Source organism: Condylostylus longicornis, unplaced genomic scaffold, assembly GCF_029603195.1.
Source record: "Condylostylus longicornis isolate FDR11 unplaced genomic scaffold, ASM2960319v2 ptg000040l, whole genome shotgun sequence".
NCBI classification, from domain to species: Eukaryota; Metazoa; Arthropoda; class Insecta; order Diptera; family Dolichopodidae; genus Condylostylus; species Condylostylus longicornis.
In genome coordinates, this window is record NW_026578009.1 from 909,219 (window position 1) to 932,767 (window position 23,549).

At 24.2% G+C, this 23,549-nt stretch overlaps 1 protein-coding gene across 1 annotated transcript; it reads right to left on the reverse strand.

The window, feature by feature from the left end:
- Window positions 1–973: 973 nt before the first annotated feature.
- LOC129609769 (hatching enzyme 1.2-like) lies at window positions 974–4,440 on the reverse strand. Its single transcript, XM_055521888.1, has 4 exons — window positions 4,405–4,440; window positions 1,777–2,053; window positions 1,421–1,701; window positions 974–1,357 (listed from the first exon to the last, which is right to left on the reverse strand). The coding sequence occupies exons 1-4, from the start codon at window positions 4,438–4,440 to the stop codon at window positions 995–997; spliced, it is 957 nt and encodes a 318-aa protein (XP_055377863.1). The 3' UTR covers window positions 974–994.
- Window positions 4,441–23,549: the final 19,109 nt, after the last annotated feature.

Genomic DNA, 23,549 nt, shown 5'->3' on the forward strand with positions numbered 1-23,549 from the left:
TATTTACATACATATATGTATAACATTATATTATGGAAATTATTATAAATGTATACAAGATGAAAGATTTTTTATTATAATGAGAAGAATAGTCCAATTCCACTATAGTACAATCGGTAACTTTTATTTTACATATATAAGAAAAATACCGAAGGCATACATAGGCAGAACAAAATAATTAAAAACAAAAAACGGAAAGTTTCTCTCTCTCTCTCTATTTAAAAGGTTTTTAAAAAATTTTCATTTTCTCATGCAATACTAAAGAAGGAAATGATGTGTAGTATAAGGATATGGGTACATTTTGTATCTATGCATTATTATGAACATATAACATTATTTATGTACGTATATATTTATATGTATATACGTTTGTGTTCAGAAATAATAGTCAAATTGTGACCTTTAAAATTCTGTAAATATGATTCGGAAATATTTGGTTAAAATTTTATTTAATTTTTATTTCTATTTAAAATTTTAGCGTATTTTACTTAAAAAAATGTTTCCATCATTTCCAAATACATTAAGCCTCATATAATTTGTGTAAGAGAACCAAAATAAGCGGAGTTGATAGCATGAATCCTGTAAATTATCAAGCAATTTTATAGCTTTCTGTATTGTATAAAAGCTATCGATAAGATAACAAGAACTATTATCAAAAATTTAATAGGGTGTTATTAATTAATCCTAGCACAAGTAAAGAGTCAGCTAGACGAAAAGATAGAAAACGATTTAAAAATGAAATTGATTCTTTGTTAATAAAATTATTGCGTTCGTTCCTGTATTTTGTTAGTACTACGTTATTTTTTAAAACTTATTTGATATTATGGTCAAAAATCTGTGGAAATAATTTTTGTTAAGCAATTTAAAGCAGGTTAAAACATAGTTTTGTTAATTTATGAGTTAATCCATTAAATTTAGATTAAGATCCTACACTATTCAAAAGTTTAACTTTACTACTTTCTTTATTCCATCGTTTATATTAATAATTTAAATTTTATTCGACTAATTCTTCTTCATCACCAATTTTAAAAACATTTGAAATAATTCCACCAATAGCCTCGAGAGCGTGTAAATTATTATTTGTTTTTTGTCCACTGGCTGTTGGTGATTTACATTTATACATTTTCCATATTTTTTTTACATCAGCAGCCGAAAAATTTTCTCTTTGACCCATTACTTTAAGTGCTTGCGGATCTTTTGGTATAATTGTTGGTTTTGATGGATCAATTGCAAATGCATTTGATGAATAATGTAAAACACTTCCAGTATCATAACTAACTCCGAATGCCGTTGTTGTTTGAGGGGTAGCTCTTTCAAAATTATTATATGCAGCTTTTTTAACATTGTTCCAATCAACCTTGAAATTTTTTTTTTAAATCGAATGAAATATCGAATTTTTAAATTAATTTAAAAAATTTACCGAAACATAAGAATCTCTATCTTCTCTGTTCTGTTCATGTAAGAAACCTAAAGCATGCATGATTTCATGTAAAACTGTGCCAATTTTTACAACACATCCTGGTGTTTGTAAATTAATTACTTGAGCACCATTACCAACTCTTCCAACACTAGACCAACAACCAGTATTACCATTTTGAAATACAATATAATCTTTTTCATTACTTTTTGGTACAAAACGAATACATGTTTGTTTATGATATTCATTAAAGGCTGAACTAATTAAATTTAAATCATTTTTACCTTAAATAATAACAACAAAAATTAATACAGTAGTATCTATAATTTAAAAAAATTGTTGTTATTCTGAATACATACTGAACGATCCACGAATTTCATATGGTACCGTACCATCTGGCCATCTATAAACTTCATCTAACATACCATTTCTACCTCGGACAGCTGGTTTCAAAATATCACCTTCAAAATAACTTCCTATTTCTTCTGGATTAATTGTTGTTAGATTTAATTTTTTTAGATGTTCTCCAACTTCTGGATCTGGTGTTCCATATGTTCTGCCAACAACTTCAGATATATCTAATGGTTGTTCGTTTTCAAATTCAGTTAAATCTGTGTCACATTTAATATTTTGTATCTTAAGAAATATGATGAATATAGTAAAAATTAAATTTATTTTCAAGAACTCTTCCATATTGTGTGAAATTGCAGAAAACTTTGCCAATTTTCTGCAATAAATTTAGTATTTTATATTTTTTTTAAGTAAGTTAACAATTGATTTTATTATGCAATATCTTGTAGATAATGAATATGCAATTTTATATAAGTTAATTAGTCTAGACTTTTATACCTACTTTATATACTTCTTAATCTTAGTTAGAATTAGCCTATTTTGCTTATCAAGAAAAAATTAATTTGCAATGTTAAATTAATTTAAAATTAAAAAAAAAATATTTGAATTGCCGTTTCCATTTTATGCCAGCTCATTTTCATAATTTGAAAAACAAAAAAAATAAAATTATTTCGACTCAGTTTCTTAACTAAAAATTTTTTAGGTCACAGTTTTTGAATTACCGTATTCAAAATTTAATGAAAAATACTAAGTACATGACGCTTCTTCAATTCGTTGATATAGATACCCTAGAAGGTTTTGCATCTATTTCAAATCATATTTATACCTCATCACATATTGTTCTTTATATTATTAAAGGCATTTGCAGTCTTGGTTTGGAAAGCTTAAATTTTAATTAATTCGTATCTGATCCTGATGTGAATTTTGTAAACTACAAGCCAAATTAATAAGTATCCCGAATTCAAGTATGAGGTCTCCGTTCTATTGTTCGAAAAACCGTTCGAAAAACCTTGTTTTCGATGTAACCTTGACAAAAGACTTTGCAATGGCGAACAAAAATAATATTTAAACAAGTAAACGGAAATTTCAAAAAAAAAAACTGCAATTCAAATTAAGTGATTATTGAAGCAAAACGATTTACCACTAATTCATGGCTTAGTTCTAAAAAAATTTGCACAAAATGGTAATTTTTTATGAATTTTCAATTTAGTGCTCAAAGTTAAAATATTTTAAATTGTTTAAATTAATCAGAAACTGCAATTCTTATCTAATTACTAAATTAAACCTTGACAAAATTTATTTAATTTAAATTAATTTCATTAAGTAATTGTTAAAGAAAAAATTTAATTATATACAATTCGGGAGATTATTGCAACGTTTAAGGTGTGATTAAAGAAAGTGCCATTTAATTATCAGTAAATAGTGACTTTTGAAAACACCTTAATGGAAAATGTTTTAAGTGGCACTGTGTGAACTAGAGCTTGAAAAATTAGTGTTAAAAAATTTATAGCATTATATAAAGACAAACGGTTGAAAAGCTTGTGGTGCGATTTATCTAGGAAATGAGAAAGCGGTTATTATTAGAATCCGTTTGTATTTTGTTGCCAGTTTCTTCAAATTTAGATGACTTTTCTAAAGTTTCATGCAAAATAAGTATTTATGTATGAAAATGTTCAAAATATTCAAATTACAAAACTATGCTACCTCTTCATATTTTTCCTTTTGTTTTCAAAAAAATTCATTATTTTGTATAAAACAAAAATTCATTTTTCCCAAAGCACTGCACTTTTCGTTTTTGCTTTTGTAGGAAAAACTTTTTATTGCACTTCTTACAATTATTACAAAAAAATAAAAAAAAAAATATTATTTTTCTTTCTTCATCATTTTCAGTTTTAAAGAAAATTCTGAATTTAATTATAATTTTTTCTTTTCAATTTCAGTTTGTTTTATTTTTTTAATTTTAATTATAAAAACATTGCATTTTTATAAAAAGGATATATATATGTATGTATATATATGTATATTATCTAAGGGCTGTGAAAATGTAAAAACCAAAGAAATTTTTCGATTATAGTTGCTTTCAAAATGATAACATTTTTATATTCATGCGAACGTATGTTCGAAGGGTATACTAAATTTGCCTTACCGTTTGTAACGCTAAGAAATAGTGGTCTGAAATATAGATTTAAGTATATGATTTTAATCAGCATCGAATTCTGATTTGATTAACTTAAATAGTGGATTCGTTTGTCTGCCCGTTCGTCCCAGCGACAACTCAAAAAATAACAAATCTAAGTATTTCAAAATTTCGCCAATGATTTACTATGGGACATACCAGAATCCTATGTAAATTCGATATGGTATGGATACTTATTCGGATACCTGCCATAAAACTTCCAAATTTATTTGGAAAGCTCAGAAAATATTGAAGTTACAAAGCTGAAATTTTGAACAAACGAATTTTGTAATATGGCTATCATTTTCAGTAAAATTCTTTTAGATGGCAAGGGCTTATATGGTAACTATCGTAATATATGTATTAAATATCATATAGATATAGACATATAAAAAGCAAGAGGTTGTATGAAACCAATGTATGTCAATTGTCTCCGACATTTCAAATCACTTATTCGTACGGGTATCACAGAGTAAACACGGTCAACTATATCCATTCTCGTTTTTTATGAAATTTTTTTTTTGTAAACAGATTCCGCGACTTTTTATTTATTTATTATATTCTATATTTTTTCATTTCTAATTAATTTTGTCTTTGAAATACGCATTTATTATAAAATTTATGTTAAGAAAATTTGACAATAGAATATAACAACTCATATTTAAATTAAACTTTACTTTATGTATTTATGTACGAATAAATAGAGCGAGTAATAAGTACATGCGTACTATATACATATATGTCAAAATATAGAGAATATGAGTAAACCATATTTCTAAAAAAATTTTTTTTCTTGATGATCATTTGCATTTACTTGTAAGCGATTTGAACCGACAATTGAAAAGGAAAATCGCGAAATAAAAATAAGGCTTTAAACTTTTTTGTTGTAATTCTTTGTTTCTTACTTGGTTTATAGAAAGAATTAAAAACTTGGAGATAGTGAGCGAGAGAAGACAATAGATTATCTTGTTAGAATGTTATTGCTTTTTTATATGTATATGTATACAAAATTCTATATTTATAACTTTATTAGTTTTAGAAATATTTAAAATAAATTCCTTGAGTTGTATGGCAGCTACCCTAATCCGTTGTCGGAATTAGCCCAATTACAACAGGGTTCGTCCTTGGCACAAAAGAAACAACTTGTGAAAGTTTGGTGTCGATTGCATTATTCGTTTTTGAGTTATAGTGTGATCGGACAGACGGATGGACGGATATGTCTAAATCAACGCAGAATATACGCTGAGCAAGAATATATATATATGTCCATACCCCAGATCAACTACTTGAAGGAGTCAAGTAGTTACAAACTCCATACCAAAGTTAATATACCCTTCACGAAGTGCTGGGTTTAAAAAGAGAATTTATATATACTTATCAAAGTATTTACACTTATTTTGAAAGAGAAATCATTAAATTCTGCTGTGGTCAATCAGGTTCCAGTCTGAGTATCACGAGTTAAATATATTATAATTATCGAGTTTAACCAATTAATATAATATAAACTTCCTTTATTAATCTTGAGATTCCCTAAAAGTATGCAATGTATATTTCTAAGGCATATAGTTGTAGCTATAAGTATGTTTTATTGTATTTCGTAATATCAAATATTTGGTTCATATAGCATATTCCCAAATTTTATTTGGGATATTAATGTGCATGCGTAAGAAAAATTGGCGACTTAAAATAAACAATTTACATTAAAAGTAATATTTGTCATGGCAAGGAACAACATCTAATAATATTTAATTTTTGTATTATTTCAGGAATTATCGACCACCCACAATGTCTAAATCGGATGAATTTCAAAATCAACAAAGGTACACTTTATTTTTATGAAATTTTTGTATAATTAATTTTGATTTGAAACTATCACGTAAGCGAACTTCAAATTGCAGTCTTATTCTAGGACGAAAATATTGAAGATTGTTTTCCAAATAATTTTTCTCAAAATATTTAAACAGAATTTAATTATATTATGCCATTAAGCAGAATAAAATTTCTTAAGTAAAAAAGGAAAAATTTATAAGACACTATGGTAAAGAAATTAAAAAATATGAAGTAGTGTAACCATAACTACTACAAACCTTCCCTCATAATAGAAATAATAAATCATTACTTTAATTGTTTTCCGATTCAATATCATAGATTCATATTGTATTATTACAATGTAAAAGATGCAGAACTCCTTTTGTTTCTTTATAATATTTATTTAATTATACTGCAGGAACACAATATAGTGCACAATCGGGTACATTACGCTTCAATAATTAAATTGTATACAAAAATATGTTACTTGTACATATTAATATTATATTTTCAGTTATATTGATTTTCTCGACATTAACATTTTTTAATTCGGGAGCGTTATAAAACTAGAATATTTGAAGTTTACTTACAGTAGTAGTTCAATAATTTTAGTGCACTGTTACTTCCCAATTATTAATCTTACATAAACAAAATGGTGATCGAAATTACCATTTTTTTCCAAATTTTCTGATATAATTTGTTTCTTAGATATAGTCTGAGATGATTTCTTCTATAAAAGCATTAAATTTAAGGATTTTGCTTCATGAAAAAAAAATTCTGTATTTCACTCGCCTCCAAAAATTAGAAACGTTTCAATTTTGAATAGTTCTCTTCTTTAAAACAATTTAAAGGAAATCTGTTTAAGCTCTAAGAAGTAAGAATAAAATATTCCTATCAGAAAATACAAAACTACTTATATATTGTTTTAAGTCACTAAGTTTGTTTCTAATTGACCACCTGATTCGACTATATTGCCGTAATATTGTTTCTTTTTAATTTTGTTCTCGCCCCGAGAAATATGCAATAAAACAGAATTCTAATGATTATAAGAAAATAATGCAAAAGCAAAAACAAACATTCCGCTAAACTTTTAAAATAGTACTGGACAGACAATTGATATGCTGCCAGTTCATTTTATGTGTATAACAAAAGAATACATTCACAACAAGTCATGAAAATTCCGCATTATCGTTGTTCATTTGTTTATACATAAGCAGATATTTGAAAAATATCAAAACTTCAAATATGAAATCAATATCAGAAAGTACGTTAAGTTAAAAGTTATTGTAATCAACAAAGTTCAATGTACTCAAAATAAAGGATATTTTTTGAAGAAGAAAACAAAAAAGAGAACAAAACATAATAAAATGAGAAAATCGAAACATTTCTTTTGAAACCACACAATTTAAAAGCCTATATAAAAACTTTCTAAAAATAAGAATCAAAAAAAAAAAAAGAAAAACGAAAGAAATATTAGCATAACACGAAAACTTTTATTTAGGTTTAGTGCTTCACCATATTATATATGAAAACCTAAAATGTGGCCACAAAATAATTTGGTTAAAGGTTAACACCCTAAAGAAACACCAGAAAACTTTTTCCAAACAAAAAAATTTATTTCAAATTTTCTATACGTATGTATATATATATATATGACCCTACCTGAGAAAAATCAATAAAAAGTATATGAGAGTGCAATTATAAAAGAAACATGAAGAATAAAATTTTGTTGAGATTTTCATATAGTTACTAAATTGAGTTTAAAATAATTTCCATAAAAAAACTTTGTGTATAATTTTGATTAAAAAAAAAAATTTGTTTTTATTGAACTTTATAGAAATTTTTGATCTACTTTTTCAGTCTAATAACATAAATTATATGTAGAACTTTTGTATATGTTATCTAAATTATTTTAGCATTCAAGTGAAGAGTTCATGTCTTATTTATTGTTGCAGAATATTTTATTATATTATGTATATCCATATATAAAATTTGTAGAACAAAGTAAATAAAATATTTTGCATTTTACAAATAAAAATATTTTAAAAAATTTCATTAAATACAAAAATAATGCAATTAAATTTAATAGTATAATTTCTTTCATTATTCAATTCTCCGAAATTATCAATATAATTTTATCATATTGCATACTTCTTGGGGTATCTAAAAAAAAAAGTAGGTATACAGAATGAAAATTAGAGTTGATAAGATGATTTAACAATTAATGATATTAAACCAGATGAGTAATTATTTAAAAAGGTTTCGGTAAGGTCATTAAAAATAATTCAATAAATATATGATCACTGAAATGGTTTCAAAGATATCAGCTGTTATAGATACCAGATATTTTGAAAAATCTGTCCCAAATTCAGCCATTTTTCTGGGATAGCTTTTGAATCCTAATAATTTTAAATTTTTCAATTTGAAATAATTCTTTAAAAAATTTATATAGTTTATGTTAAAACGTCAGTTTACATTTTGATTTGTAGACGACATTTATTTGTTTCTATCTAAATCACATAGGCAAGAAAATTATTCGCTGCTATCCCTTCTTTGTGAACGCGATATAATAAAATACTGCAATAATATGTTAATAATTGAAGAGTGACGTCATTAATATCATTTTATTTAGAGCCGTAAAATCTGTTTTATCTTTTAAGCATACCATTTTTACGACCATGCGTCGGTTTATTCCAATATTGGTGATCTTTTTATAGGGACATTTACCTGCGGTTATATCGCGTCAGTTTCTCACAAATTTTATATTCTTATATCTTATATTTCGTCCAGACTAGTATTTTTCGCTTCTATTTTTGATGTTTTGACAAATACGACTTAAAAAACAATACGACTAACAATAGCATAAGTATTTTTTGATTGATAAAATTTGCATGTATTTAACCTGATCTAATAAAAGAGAACATTAAAAAATCTCAAACGGAGCAGTTTTTTTTTTATTCAAACAGAGTTTCTTATTTTTTTCTATTTATAATTAAATAACTTGACTTAAATTAGCGTTACTTAGTTTAATTAATAAGAGAGTATTGTTATTTAATTTCCATATGGAGTCAAGATAAACAGATTCGAGCCCCTATTTAAGCTAAACTTATATAGCAGATCTATATGTTTAATAATTAACTTCACCTAATTATTTTGTAATTATTGTGATTTTCAACTTTTTATAACTAAAATTAATATTATTCTTATTTAGCTCTTAAGGACGAAAACCACAACAAAAATACAACAAAAACCTTAACATTATTATAAAGTTAAGGAATTCGAATTGAATAAAAGAAAATATTCATTTCATTGTCATTCTGTTGTCAGTTCATTGATATAAAATTTTTAAAATGTCATCTTATTCAATTTTAGAAGAAGTTTATATTTATTGTTTTCATATTGTGAATGAAAAAAATTAAAAAAAATTATAAAAGGAAAAAAAAAATAATTTTAAAAATTTTTTTTAATAAAATACTTTTTTGCTTTTTTCTCTTTCTTTCTCATTTTCTTTATTGCTTTTTATTTTGTGGAGTAAAAAATTAATAGAGATTTTTTATTTTGAAAAGAAGAACGCCATTTTAATATCAACTTGTGTTATTTCTATTGTGTCTTTTAAATATTTAATTGCGTTTTTTTTTTTTTTTATTAAGTTAACAAAAAATTTTTATGATGTTATTCTAAATTATAAGAAAAAGAAATTTCTAAAAGAAAATTAATTTCAAAGAGAATTAAATTTTTTTTATTGAGTGTGCTCTTTAAACAGGTATACAAGACTTAAGAATTTGGCACACAAGATTTGGAAATTTTGAAAATTTCTGTGTATGCGTTCTTTGAGCTTTTCAAGTTTTGTTAAAGTTTAGATTACGAAATAATAATTTTCTAAGTAATTTGATTATAATTTAATTTAAGAGATGGTAATTTATTTAACATATATTTGGGTCAATATAAAACCTTTTAAATGTGTTTTAATATTTTCAATTTTACGTTTACGCAATCTTAACTTTCTGCGTCTTAAAATGCTAAGGTGTCCTTTTATATCGTAATAAAAATTTTGTATACATTTTTGAAAACCAAGAAAATTTTATTTGGAAGATTTGAAAGAATATGTTTTGAAGGATAACAAGAAACAAATAAGGATATTTGCGTCATTTACTAAAAAGCCTTTTTATTTCTCTTTCGGGAAAACCCAAAATAATTTTCTTTAGGTTTTTTTTCTAAGTACAGAGATTTACTTTTAATGCAATTAACTTTAATAACTACAAACTTATATTTCACTTTAAGATTCACGTCTTTTTGATATTTTTAACATTTTTCAAGTAAATTTTGTATTTTTCGAATTAATTATAATTTAGAGAATCTAAAAATAACAATTATATTGCATACTAATACTGCAAGTTTCTATTACTATTTGCCTTTTATTATAAATTTATATAAAACAAACTTATAACTTTTTTTATAAATTGTTATTCCATATATCCTTATATTTTCATAAAGAAAATATCCTGAAGAAATAAAATTTCAATTTTAATGAATAAAATTCCTGATACTTTTCAAGATTTTTTAGTTAAATATTTAAATTTATATAACCAAAGAAACAAATAGAATATTGTTGAATCACATAAACTTATTATACAATTTTCATATACTATATAAAATTTTCTAAATAGCTATATGTATACTTAGAATCGATCACATATATATGTACATGTAATTTGTAAACTCACAGAATCATATATAAAACGCTTATATTTACCTATTTTTATACCCTGCACTTCGTGAAGGGTATATTAACTTTGGTATGGAGTTTGTAACTACTTGAAGGAGTCATCTGCGGTATGGACATATATATATATTCTTGCTCAGCGTAAAATTCTGAGTCGATTTAGACATGTCCGTCTGTCCGTCCGTCCGTCCGTCCGTCCGTCCGTCCGTCCGTCCGTCCGATCGCACGATAACTCAAAAACGAATAATGCAATCGACACCAAACTTTCACAAGTTTTTTCTTTTGTGCCAAGGACGAGCCCTATTGTTATTGGACTAATTCGGACAACGGGTTCGGGTAGCTGCCATACAACTCAAAGAGTTTATTTTAAATATTTCAAAAACTAATAAACGTATAAATATAAAATTTTGTATACATGTGTCCAATTATATTCTACACATGCTCTAAAAATTTTAATGGGATAGCTGCACCGGTTCGGGTGGCTACCATACAACTTCAACAGCAAATTTTTTATATTCGGCAAAATAATAAAGCCAGATTCATGAAACTTGGCAGTCATGTGTCCAATTATAGGTCAAATATATTTCTGAAGTTTTAGAGGAATCGCTTGACAGGTTCGGGTACCTGCCATACAACTCCAGAAGCTAATTTTAAATATTTGGAAAAATAATAAATTCAGATTGATGAAACTTGGCAGTCATGTGTCCAATTATAGGTCCGACATATTTCTAAAGTGTTGGTGCGATTGCTTGACAGGTTCGAGTAGCTCCCATGCAAGTCTAAAAGCTTATTCTTAATATTTGGAAAAATAATAAAGTCAGATTCATGAAACTTGGCAGTCATGTGTCCAATTATAGGTCAAATATATTTCTGAAGTTTTAGAGGAATCGCTTGACAGGTTAGGGTACCTGCCATACAACTCCAGAAGCTAATTTTAAATATTTGGAAAAATAATAAAGTCAGATTGATGAAACTTGGCAATCATGTGTCCACTTATAGGTCCGACATATTTCTAAAGTTTTGGTACGATTACTTGACAGGTTCGAGTAGCTCCCATGCAAGTCTAAAAGCTTATTCGTAATATTTGGAAAAATAATAAAGTCAGATTCATGAAACTTGGCAGTCATGTGTCCAATTATAGGTCAAATATATTTCTGAAGTTTTGGTGGAATTGCTCGACAGGTTCGAGTAGCTCCCATACAAGTCTAAAAGCTTATTTTAAATATTTGGAAAAATAATAAAGTCAAATTCATGAGACTTGGCAGTCGTGTGTCCAATTATAGGTCCGACATATTTCTAAAGTTTTGGTGGAATTGCTTATCAGGTTCGAGTAGATCCCATACAAGTCTAAAAGCTTATTCTTAATATTTGGCAAAATAATAAAGTTAGATTCATGAAACTTTGCAGTTGTATGTCCGATTATAGATCAGATATATTTGTGAAGTTTTGGTGGAATTGCTTAGCAGGTTCAGGTACTTACCATACAACTCCAAAAGCTAATTTTAAATATTTGGAAAAATTATAAGGTCAGATTCATGAAACTTGGCAGTCGGATGTCCAATTATAGGTCAGACATGTCCGTGAAGTTTCTATAGAATGATTTTAGAGGTTCAAGTAATTGCTACACAATAACGAAAGGTGCAGGGTATAATTCAATCGGTTTATACCGACTGAAACGTTTTTACTTGTTTTAATTGAATACTGGTAATTATATAATATTATACATAGAAAAAATATATTATTACAAACAAATAAGTAAATTAAAATTAGAATTCCTAATTATTTCCGTTTGGTTTCTTTTGTTTGGTAAAGGTTTTATAATAATTAAAAGAATCATCAATTCTGATTTCGTTCTTATATGCAATCTTATAATTTTGTTGGGTTTACTTTTATAAAAACGAAATTAAGATATTAAATTGTTAATAAGATAGCATTATTTATAGCATTATTAAAATGCTGGGAGGAATTGTTAATGTGTTATATAAAATAATTATAAAGATATGAAAATTGGGATAAACGGAACTAGTAAAGACGACCGAACTAGTAAAGATACTCCGTGAAGACGACCAAGCAAAAATCTCGGGATATGATTCAAATAAGCTCTTTAGACATAAAAGGTTTAATTTTTTATAGCTGTTATATTTTAGGTTTTATTAGTATCTATTCATGTTTGACTCCGTCGCAGACTTACTAACTGAAGATTATCAAATTCTTGGAGTAATTTCTGAAAAAAAGCTGAACGTTCATTTGTAAGTTACTACTAATACACAGACAAGAAATTCTAAAATTTAAAACTTTTACCCTTCAATCTTTTATGCTAGAAAATGGAAGTTTTTGTGACACTTCCACCATTTTTCTGGTAGAAAATTGATATCGGTTATTATTATTTAATTGATATTAAATTGATTCTTGCTATAAATTTTAATATTAAAATGTGAATTTTATGAACTAAACATCTACTTCCCATCTTGGAATGTATAAAAATATTTGTACTTGACATTGAGCTATTTGATTGTGTTGTTGAACGTAAATTTATTGTAAATAGTTGTACTTTATGGAACTTCAAAAATGAAAAATATTGGTAATATCGACAGCGATTAACAGGAAGCAGAAGACTGCGTTGAAGGAAGAATTGAAATAAAATTTAAATTTAGTGTTTTGAAGATGTCTTTTAATTATATGAATAGGATTTACGATTTTTAGAATCAAGTGCGATTTCATTAATTTGAATTAAGTTTGAATTAAATCTTACTTCATAATTTTCAATATTTAATATAAATAAAGTTTGATCAAACCAAAGATTTGTAATGTAGCACCTTAATCTCAGCAAGTATAAATACTACTTTTGAAAACAATCTATATACACCTATTACACTATTAAAATTATTTTCATTCATATACGTAACTATTTCAAGGATTGCATACTTTTAGGATGACCAATGTTTGCAATCTTTGTAATAAAGCGAAAAAAAAAACTGAGAAAGGTAAATTGCACGAATTAAGAAAAATAACTATATTTTTTAATAGCATGGCAATTACCTTTAAGCTTACAGTTTCGAATATATAAGGTAACGACTCCTGACTCCTGGTTTAGACTCCTGCAACCTAAAATCTGGAAGAAAAAAGATATCAAAATTTTGAAAAAAAAAAGCGGATTGGTAATGGTAAATTTTAATGGCCATTTTGCTTTTTTTTTGAAGTTTATGTATATTATGCCAACGTAGAGAAAGCCAGCCATTAAGTTTCTACGTTTGTAAAATTTGAGAAATGCTTATGGTTTCGCTGCAATAAATAGTTAAAAAATGGTATTTTTAGGATTACAATTTTTAGAGGCGGGCAGATAGCTAAAAATTTTCTGTACATTAATAAGAGGTAAAGATTTATGTACATATAAAATTTAAGCTTTCTATCTTCAAGACTGTAAACAGAGTGAAACAAATAAGCACTTTTTCCAATAATTTTTTGAAAAAATGCTAAGAAGGCATAAATTATAGACAGTGTCGAAACAAAATTTACATATTAATTCAAATGTGCAAAATTTATTTAATATTTTAACGTACCTAAATGTAACAAAATGTAATATTTATGTTATATCCCATATGAACAATATACAATTTTAAATTTATCCAAAATATTATTGAACATAATTTTAAGGATTTTTAAATTTGTTTTTTTTTGTTCCAAAATTAAACTTTATCGATACGACCTTTTCAACAGGAGAAGAAATCCCAATCGATTTTCTTATGTACAACTTATACAAGAAGATCTTAAATATTTTTGTAAATAACCTTCAAAATTTAAGGTATACGTAAGTTTTTTTTCTTCTTTTTATAAATAAATGTACACGTGTGTGTATAAATAAATTTTTATATGCATATATAGTTATACAAGATGTAAAATAATTATGTATATTATTTCTATATTTTATCAACTAATAAAAAATTTCAATTTCAAGAACCCTTTTATCTAAGCAACATACTGAAATTTCAATATGTTATCGAAAATTTTAAGAAAAACAAAAAAATAAGGAGGAATAAACTAGATATAAAATAAGGGACTCTTAACTAAATTTGTTTACCTTAATAGTCTGCCTTATTTATTTTTTTTTTTTGTTGTCATTTTTTTATTGTGTACATTTTGATCCTGTTGAATTTATATATATGTATAAATAGTGTAGTAAAATAATAAATATTGGCTCCTTAATACGTTAACATATGTTATAATTTTTTATATACTGGGACATTACCACAACAAGAAATTGTCGACCATATATGAATGTATGTATGCATATGTATAGGTTTACAGGAATTCAAAAACGAGTTGTATGTACCCATTATGCATGCATGTATATTTTAACATATAAAAGCAAGCTCAATATGTATATGTATGAAATATGCTATAATAAAATAAAAATGGGGTGGATAAAGAGCTAGACAGTATTTTTAATTTATTTTTTTCAATTATAGAGAAAATAGGAAATTTTTAAATTAATATTTAAAAAAGATAATTTTATTATTTTAACTGGAAATTGAGTAGTAATTGCAAATTAAAAGTTTAATAAAAATTCTATATTATTTTTTTTTGGAATTTAATTTATAGAAATATATGTAGGTATAGTGAACTGAAAGGTATAATGTGGAGTTAAGTAGGGTTATTTTTGCCTGCATGTTTTTAGTTTCGGAACAAACCAATGATTTATGAACTAGAATACTGACAGTTCTATTGGGAATGAAACAAAAAATGAATCGAAATACCTGGCGTCTTCTTAGATTGCAGTAGTCACAGTTAACCTGAAAAGCTTTAGAAAAAATTGTATAATTCTCCCGTTAAAGTGTTTGAATAGCAAACTGTATTAGGGGGAGGACGGTACAGAAAATATTTATTCTAAAGAAATAAACTTCTCACTGAGAGTTCATTTTAAGAGAGTTTAGAAGTTTTATAAACAGGCACAAGGATAAACCAATAAATTTTTATTTTGACAAAGGAAAACTTTATTTCCATTTTTCAAAACTCTTAATTATTCTTAATTTCCATATTGAAAAAAAATTTATGTTTACAAAGTAAAAAAAATTTGGGTTTTTAACTAATGTCATTAAAATTTTAAGAGGCACAAATTATTATGCAACCTTCAATTAGTGTAAATAAATAAGTTAAATAATCAGCAACAAAATAATGTTCAAATAATTTTATGGTATTACGCTTATTAAATAAAATCCAATTGTATTTTAATCATCATTTTGGTATTTAAGGACCTTTGTCATTTAAAATTTTTATTTACTAAAAAGAAAATTAATAAAATACTCCCATACAATATATTTTTCAATTTACTTTCATTATACTAGAAATTTTAATATCAATATAAAAAAAAAAAAAAATAGAAAAATAAAATTTAAAATTCATGTTTATTTTTACGCCTTCATTTTTTTCTAGGCTTACAATATAATCCTTGAAATATTAAAGAAAACATAAAAAAGAATTAAAACAACCGAAAAATACAAAACCGCGAATAAATATCCTTTTTTGTGTTTAACGTTAAGATTTAATTGTTATTAAATATCAGTTGCTGTTCCAGGGTCAAAAAGGTTTATTTCGATTTTCCGTCCTTTTTTGTTAACCTCAATAATTCATTTTTAACTCTAAGGTAAAGTATGTAAGAACTTGATTTGTACTTTTGCTGTTTTTTTTTTTTTTTGTTTGATTTTTTTTTATATTGTAATTTTACGTATTGTTTTTCATAATGATAATGTTATAGGAAAATTTTAAATAATAAAGAGAAAAATTATTTCGTTAATGAAATTGTCAAAATTATTGATATTTGTAATATTTAATCGAATATGTAGATTATTTAAATGGGTGTGAACATTTAAACCGAACATAACAGAAAATATCGAATAAAATTTCTTAAATAACTTTAGTTTTTAAATTCTAATTGTTTATATTTAAATTTACATTGAACTTGGCAACACAAAATTTAATTTACTGAATTATTGAACAAAAACAAGAATAGTTCGCTTTCTATTAGGTATTAGCACGAATTTACAATTTAATATATACTTTAAAATTGTTATATTCCGGTAGAATGTATATAGGCATGGAGGATTAGGAAGTAAGATAATTTTACTTATTATCGTTTTGAATAGGTTTAATAAAGGTGATTTATTTCCATAATCTGTTAAAAAACATTCATTTCTAATATTTCATATTATTTAGCTCTTATAACAAAAAATTGATTATTCTAAATGTATTTTAAATTCATTATAACAAAACTGGTATATCAAATAATCTAATTGAATAAAATATTTAATATTACGAATTTTTGTTTGAACATAATTAAAAGGGATAATTTAAAATTTGTTAAAGTTAGCAGACAGTAAAATTAAACGGCTTAATAATATTTTTGGAATGCTAATAATAATATTATATTTGAAACACAATTTCTATCGGATCTATGTATGTTACGTTCTTGAAAATCTGGCATCTTGGAATAAATTGTTCACATTAATTTTAACATGAATAAAGTTTATGAATGAAATTTTAAAATTTTTGATTTTTAACCTTTTTTGAATTTTTGTTACAATTTGAGTTTTCAATTTTCTGAAAAAAATATTTTAAATTAATTTGCTAAATTGGCACTTTATAAACACTTTGAGTGAATAAGTGCATGAAAATGCAAAAAAATAAAAAATATGGAAAGAGTAAACAGCCTAATATCCGTTATTTAATTATAAAATATATTTTGAACAATTTCATTATGCTGATTTAAGTGTTGCCGAGGACATTCATTCATTTTGTTAAAAATCAAAAGTTTTATTTTTTTTCCATTTTTCTTTTTTAATTTTTCACTTATTTATAAAAAGGATTTTCCCTAGCATGCACACATGTATGTTTTTATGTAAAATATTATGTTTATAACTTAATTCTATTTTTTTTTCTCTTCTTCTGTTTTTGTTTTTATTTTTTGTTCTCTATATAATAATATAACTGTACATAATGTTATTATTACTTTTATCTTCACACGTATGGAAATCATATTAAAATGATTCACTTATGTTATACATATATAAAAAAAAACAAGAAGGAAACGATAAAAGAACGAAAAACAACAACGACACAACTTTTACCTTACCTAGAAAAACAATAACAGCAACAATAGCAAAAACAAGAGATACAAAGAAACAAAAAAAATTATTGAGTAAACGATAATGGTAAAACTTGATTATAACAAAAAGAAAAAAAAATAGAATAAGAGAAGAGGAAAAAGAGGGAATCCGAAAATATTACTCTCTTGGCTGTTGGATACTCGTATATGAGAAAAGGACTAAAAGAAAAAAAAACTCACTCAAAAGTCAGTTTTTCCTTTTTTTTTTTTTTTTAAGAAAATCAGTATAAATTTATTGTTGTTTTCTGTTGTTTCACGTTTTAGGGGAGTAAAAAAACAAAATATAATAAATTTATAATGTGCATGTGTGTGTGCCTATTGAGAATATTTTTAACTTAAATATAAGCGTATAGGTACATGTGCTTGCGGAAAATATCTTCAATGGAATAAAAATATTATTATTCTATTTTTAGAATAGAAAATGATGAATGAATATTTTTTATTTTTTTTTTTGCTATCGTTAAAGAAAAATACTTATCAATTATTGCTAAAATGGAAAATCAAATATAGATAAACCCCATATATTAGTTCAATCAGAGTAAATATTTTTGTTAAAAGGGAGTATTCTTTAAAATAAAATTAATTTTTTTGAGTTTCTATGAGAATAATGTAAAATGTATATACGATATGTGTACTGCGTAATGTCATATGAAATATTTTATTAAATTTTTTTATAAAAGTATTTTTGTTTTTGATTAAATTCATGGTTTGAATTCAAAATGTATTCGAAATCTAATAATTTGCTTGATTTTGAATTTTTTTCTTAGAACTGCAGTAGCTATTTACAGTACATAGTATTGTTTAATAGTTTTAATTAAATTTTATACATATTGATATTATAATCCGTAAAAATGTCAATGATAGCCAACACACAATTTTTTTTGTTTTGAATTTTACAAAAAATTTGAGATTTATACAATTTCTTATATGAATTATTTATTATACTTGTTTGTATGTAAATATGAATGCCCCGAAATATATGCAATTTTGTTTATTTCAATATGCTTATGTTATAATATATTACATAATATATCCGTTTTATATCATATTAAGTTTCACATTACTTATATCATATTTAAATTTTAAATTTAACTCGTAAATGATAATTTTTAAATTTATTTGTTGAAAATATATTAAAGTCTTATTTTTTTAAGATGTTCAAAACTCAAATAGGAATTCAAAATACACAAAAAGATTTATTAAATTTAATTAAAATAAAAGTTTAATTTAACGCTTAGAGTGTGAATTATACAAATAATTTTAACATTTCAGACGTAAATCAGATCTGACTTCCTTATTTGTGATTTAATAATCTAAGTACAATACTAATAAAAAATCTTTTGAAAAAATTATTTGCTACCTTACTGATTATTTCCACGCCATGCTTAATATTTATGTAGATATTATGGATTGCCATATAATTTTAAAGCAAGTCATAAACTGAAAAAGAGAAATCGAATAAGACTATAGTATTTTCCGTACTATATTGAGGTATTCAGCCACATTTCAATTTATCAGATACCATGTGTATAACAGTATCTAATTTATGAATGCTTTTATATTATATACACATTTTTTACCAAGATTTCACTGTATTTCTATGTAAAAAAAACTAGCAAAAATACACCATGTTTCACCCTACATTTCATTAATATATTCGATTTCCTTACTCTTATCACATAAAATATATAAAAAATTAAACATTTTTGTTATACAAATCCTTGTATAACAAAAAAAAAACATTTTCTCTTTTAAAATTGTTATACTAAAACTTTTGTGTATATATAATGTTGAAATGAGTGAAATTTTAGTGCGCCGGTAAAATTTTTTGACTCATTTCATGTAATGCAAAAACAAAAAAAAAACACAAGAAATATGCAAATTTATAAAAAGAAAGAGATAAAATAAAGTAAAGAAAAAGTAAATGAGAGAACTAGATCGGACCTGTTGTTTTTTCATTCTTCTCTCAATATGAAAAATTCGTTTTTTTTTTCTTTTGGGTGCTATTGAATTTCATGGTAAGTTGGGATAAAAGATAAAGTAATTTTCTATATTTTAATACGGATAATGTTGGGGTAGCTTTAAATAAATTTTTTTTCATATTATGGTATTATACACTTGGTTCCTTCTTCATCCCGAAATGAGTATTCGAGTGTTATGGGAAAAATATTATGTATGGTGTTTAGGTATAGTAGGTACACCTATTCTTTTTTTAATTTTCCCTGTTTTATGCTTTCATTATGTTTTCTTCATTATTTTTTGTTTAATTTTTTTGTTGTGTTGAAAATTGCTTAGAGAAGAGAAAAATAAAACTCTATAGTACACATACACATTAAATTATCTGTTTGAGTATAAAAGTTCAACAATTGTTAAAATAAAAAAAAAAAATTTATCCAAAAAATCAGTCAGTATTGTTGCAACTTTTGCTATATAAAGATTTGCTGCATCGGAAGAAAAAAAAATTTATTTTTTAATAAAAATTTATATTAAGAATTAAATGTGTAAAAAAGAAAGAAAAATGAAAATAATAAAATAAAAATTACTTCAGTGTTACCAAATTAAAAAAAAAATAGAAAAAGAAACAAAAACAAAAAAAAAATTCCAGATCGCCTAGTTTAATTTCGTTCCTTTTTATATGTTTTTATTTCTCGTTTTTTTTTTCCTTCTCTTATATTAGTGTTTTATGATTGTAATTTAGAAATATTGTTACGGTATTAAATTTTTATGTACAATAATTGTAATCGTATACATATATATATAAGTATATAAAGTGTAGATATATATATATATATATATATATGCCATGAATACCGGTATATTTCATTAATGGTTATAGTTTTTCCAATAATTAAAAGACAGGAAAAAAATAGATGAAAAAAAGAGTAAAGGAAGACAAAAATACAATATTTTTTTTTTTCATTTCTTCAATGAAAGTGGAAGTTACTTAAAATGGATACTATTTATATATATATATATATATATATTTTGAAAATTAAAGTTGATTATTAATTGTATATAAAAAAATGGTGGGATTATAGAAAATAAAAGAAGTAAAAGGAAAAAAAAAATTATTTAAAATTTATAGAAGATAAAAACATGGCAATGGTTTCTTAAAGAAAAAAGAAGTAAAAAATAAAATATTGGTTTCTAATTTTTCCAGCTGAACTTTGAATTTTTTTTCTTTTTTTAATTTTTAATGTGAAACTAGATCAATATACTTAGTCATTTCATATATTGACCATCACTGTGAGTTTTTTGCAAACTATAAAAAATAAAAATAATAATAATGTCAATGTACTTTGTATAAGAATTTATAACAAATTGGATTATTATATTTTATATATATGTATGTATATGTATAACAAAATTTATATATATATATAATTTTTATTTAGAATAATAGATTAACTTGAATTTTCCTCTTTTTATATACATTTTTGTTATTCTTCGTTTAATAGAATGAGAACAAATTTTAGCGTTAGTTAAAAGTGCACATTTTTAATATTTTCAAAGTATAACAAAAATTATTTTAAGAGGAAAATTTTGTAAGGGTTTTAGTGCTTACTATTTTTTATCTTTTAATGTAATTTTGTATATTTTATCTTTAAAATTTATAATATTTTTGAATATTATTTATTTTGGTGTATAAAAGAATATCATTTTGTAAAATGAGTGCGAACTAAGAGCTTAATAATATAAAATTAATTTTTCTTAATTTTTTTTGTTAAATTTTAACATTTTTATGGAAGTTGCTCTGATAGAAAGATTTTTCATATTAAAAATCAGTTACTTGCATATTATATAAAATAAGGAAATATAAATAATGTATAAGTAATATAAAATAATAATGTATGTATAAGGAATACAAAATATTGTTAATATAAAATTATACATTTTTACTTTCACAAATAAATCAACTACTTTATGAATTTTGCTTAGATTATTTGACAAATTAGTGAAATAATCCTTAAAATACTCCAGATTTCTTAAAGTACTTCTTCAAATTTTTCATTATTGTACAGTTTTGAAATTTTTTTTATTTTAAATGCAAAATTTGTATATAAACATATATATACAACACAATTTAATTAATTCTTCTAAATATTATTTTAATTTTTATAGTCTAATTCATATGTTCAAATATCGCAGAAAATAATAATTTGGACAGACAAAAATTAAGAATTTGTCAGCAATTTTATAATTATTGTTACAGGTTTTCCGGAAAAAAGGAAGATGAAAAATTAAAAAAAAAATTTAAAATGACATATGTATGTATGTATATATTATTATGTACAATTTTTTTCTTCATAATTTAACTTAATGAGTATTTATATACATAAGTATTAAAATAATGTATGCATATATGTATGAATAGTAAATTATATAAAAGATTTTGTTAACAGAAGAATAATGGAGAAGAAACCAAAAATTGAAGTGATAAATACAAAATGTCGTCACTAATTACAAGGGATAAATGGGAATTTTTGGCAAGGATTGTTTTTTTTTGTGTTTAATTTCTCATTTGACCTAATTCTTTTTTATATACAATATTTATACAAATTTTTTTCTTCCTTTTTTTCTGATTTGATTTTTTATGTCCTCTTGTTAATTTTCTTTCTTTTTTTTTTTGGGTTTCTAATTAAAATTTCAATGTATGCCCACGTGTATTATGATAAATTTGTTTGTTGTTTTTTTTTTTTTTTGTTTTTTTAAATAACATTAATTTTTTGGTAAAAAACAAATTTTTTGATCCAAATCCTTTTTTTTTTTCGAGAATTTCGTTAATTTTTTTTAATAACAAAATCAATTTTTTTTAGTTACAAATTAAATTTTCTAGCACGATTAGAGTTGAATATTAAAAGACCCCTTTAAAGGAACAAGATATTTAAGTAGTTAATGTATTTTCAATTAGACATCCAAATCGTTTCAAAACAAAGTCATATTACACTTTATGTATCACACATAATTTATGCTACCTAACCAATACATTGTATAACACTTATAGATTATACAAACATTTTGGATCAGATGACATTTTCAATATTTTTTAGTTTACAATTTGATCACAAAATTGTACAGTTAGTAGTGAAAATATCGAAATTTTCCAAAATTCCACAGCTTATTTAATTTTAAAGTCAATCATCTTAGCAACTATTTCTTTTCTGTATCAAATAAGTTAATAGCATATTTCAATAATTTACCCAAAAACTAATTTTATTCATTATTCTTTCAAAAATCAATTATATTGTCTGCCGGAGGGTTATGAACATGTTTACAATATTAAAAGGATTAAATTAAAATTATAAAAACATTAGTCATAAAATTCTAGTCAAATTTATTTATGACTATTTTTAAAAAAACATACACATATATTATGATTTTGTTAAAAAATTAACACAAATATTAAATTGATAGGCTAACAGGGCATAAAATATAAGGACAGAAATAAAATTATTAAATAAAAAGTAAATTAGCCCATAAATTACAGAGTTGAACCCCATAACGAGGTTTAAGTTAATTTTATATAAAATAACATTCTTGCATCATCTAGACTTGCAGTATCAAAAATTTTCCTGTAATATTGTGTAATATAAATAAAATTTAATAAAAGTTTTAATATGCACACGTTCTTAAAAATAATTTGACTGAGAAAAATTAATTGAATAAGCTCATTTCATTCTTATTGAAATAAAATTTTATTAATGAATGAACAAAATGTCTGATGTTAAAACCCTACAGCCTGCAGCCTTATAAGACTTAATTTATATTATTTAAAATCGAATCGAAAAATATTAAAAGGGCATTTCATTCTATATTCATTGTTTTCTTTAACCTTATTATCTGGTAACACTATTATAGATTTTTAATTTTTTACAATAAATAATTAAAAGATTATTTTTCTCTATTTGTACGT

What these genes read in the sequence shown, in the direction of transcription:
- LOC129609769 (XM_055521888.1), bottom strand. Translation starts at nt 4,440, where the DNA reads ATGGATATAGTTGACCGTGTTTACTCTGTGATACCC. An exon ending in GTGTTTACTCTGTGATACCC is followed by an intron (nt 2,054 to 4,404) that starts GTACGAATAAGT and finishes ATATTTCTTAAG; the next exon opens with ATACAAAATATTAAATGTGA. An exon ending in TGAAATTCGTGGATCGTTCA is followed by an intron (nt 1,702 to 1,776) that starts GTATGTATTCAG and finishes TTATTATTTAAG; the next exon opens with GTAAAAATGATTTAAATTTA.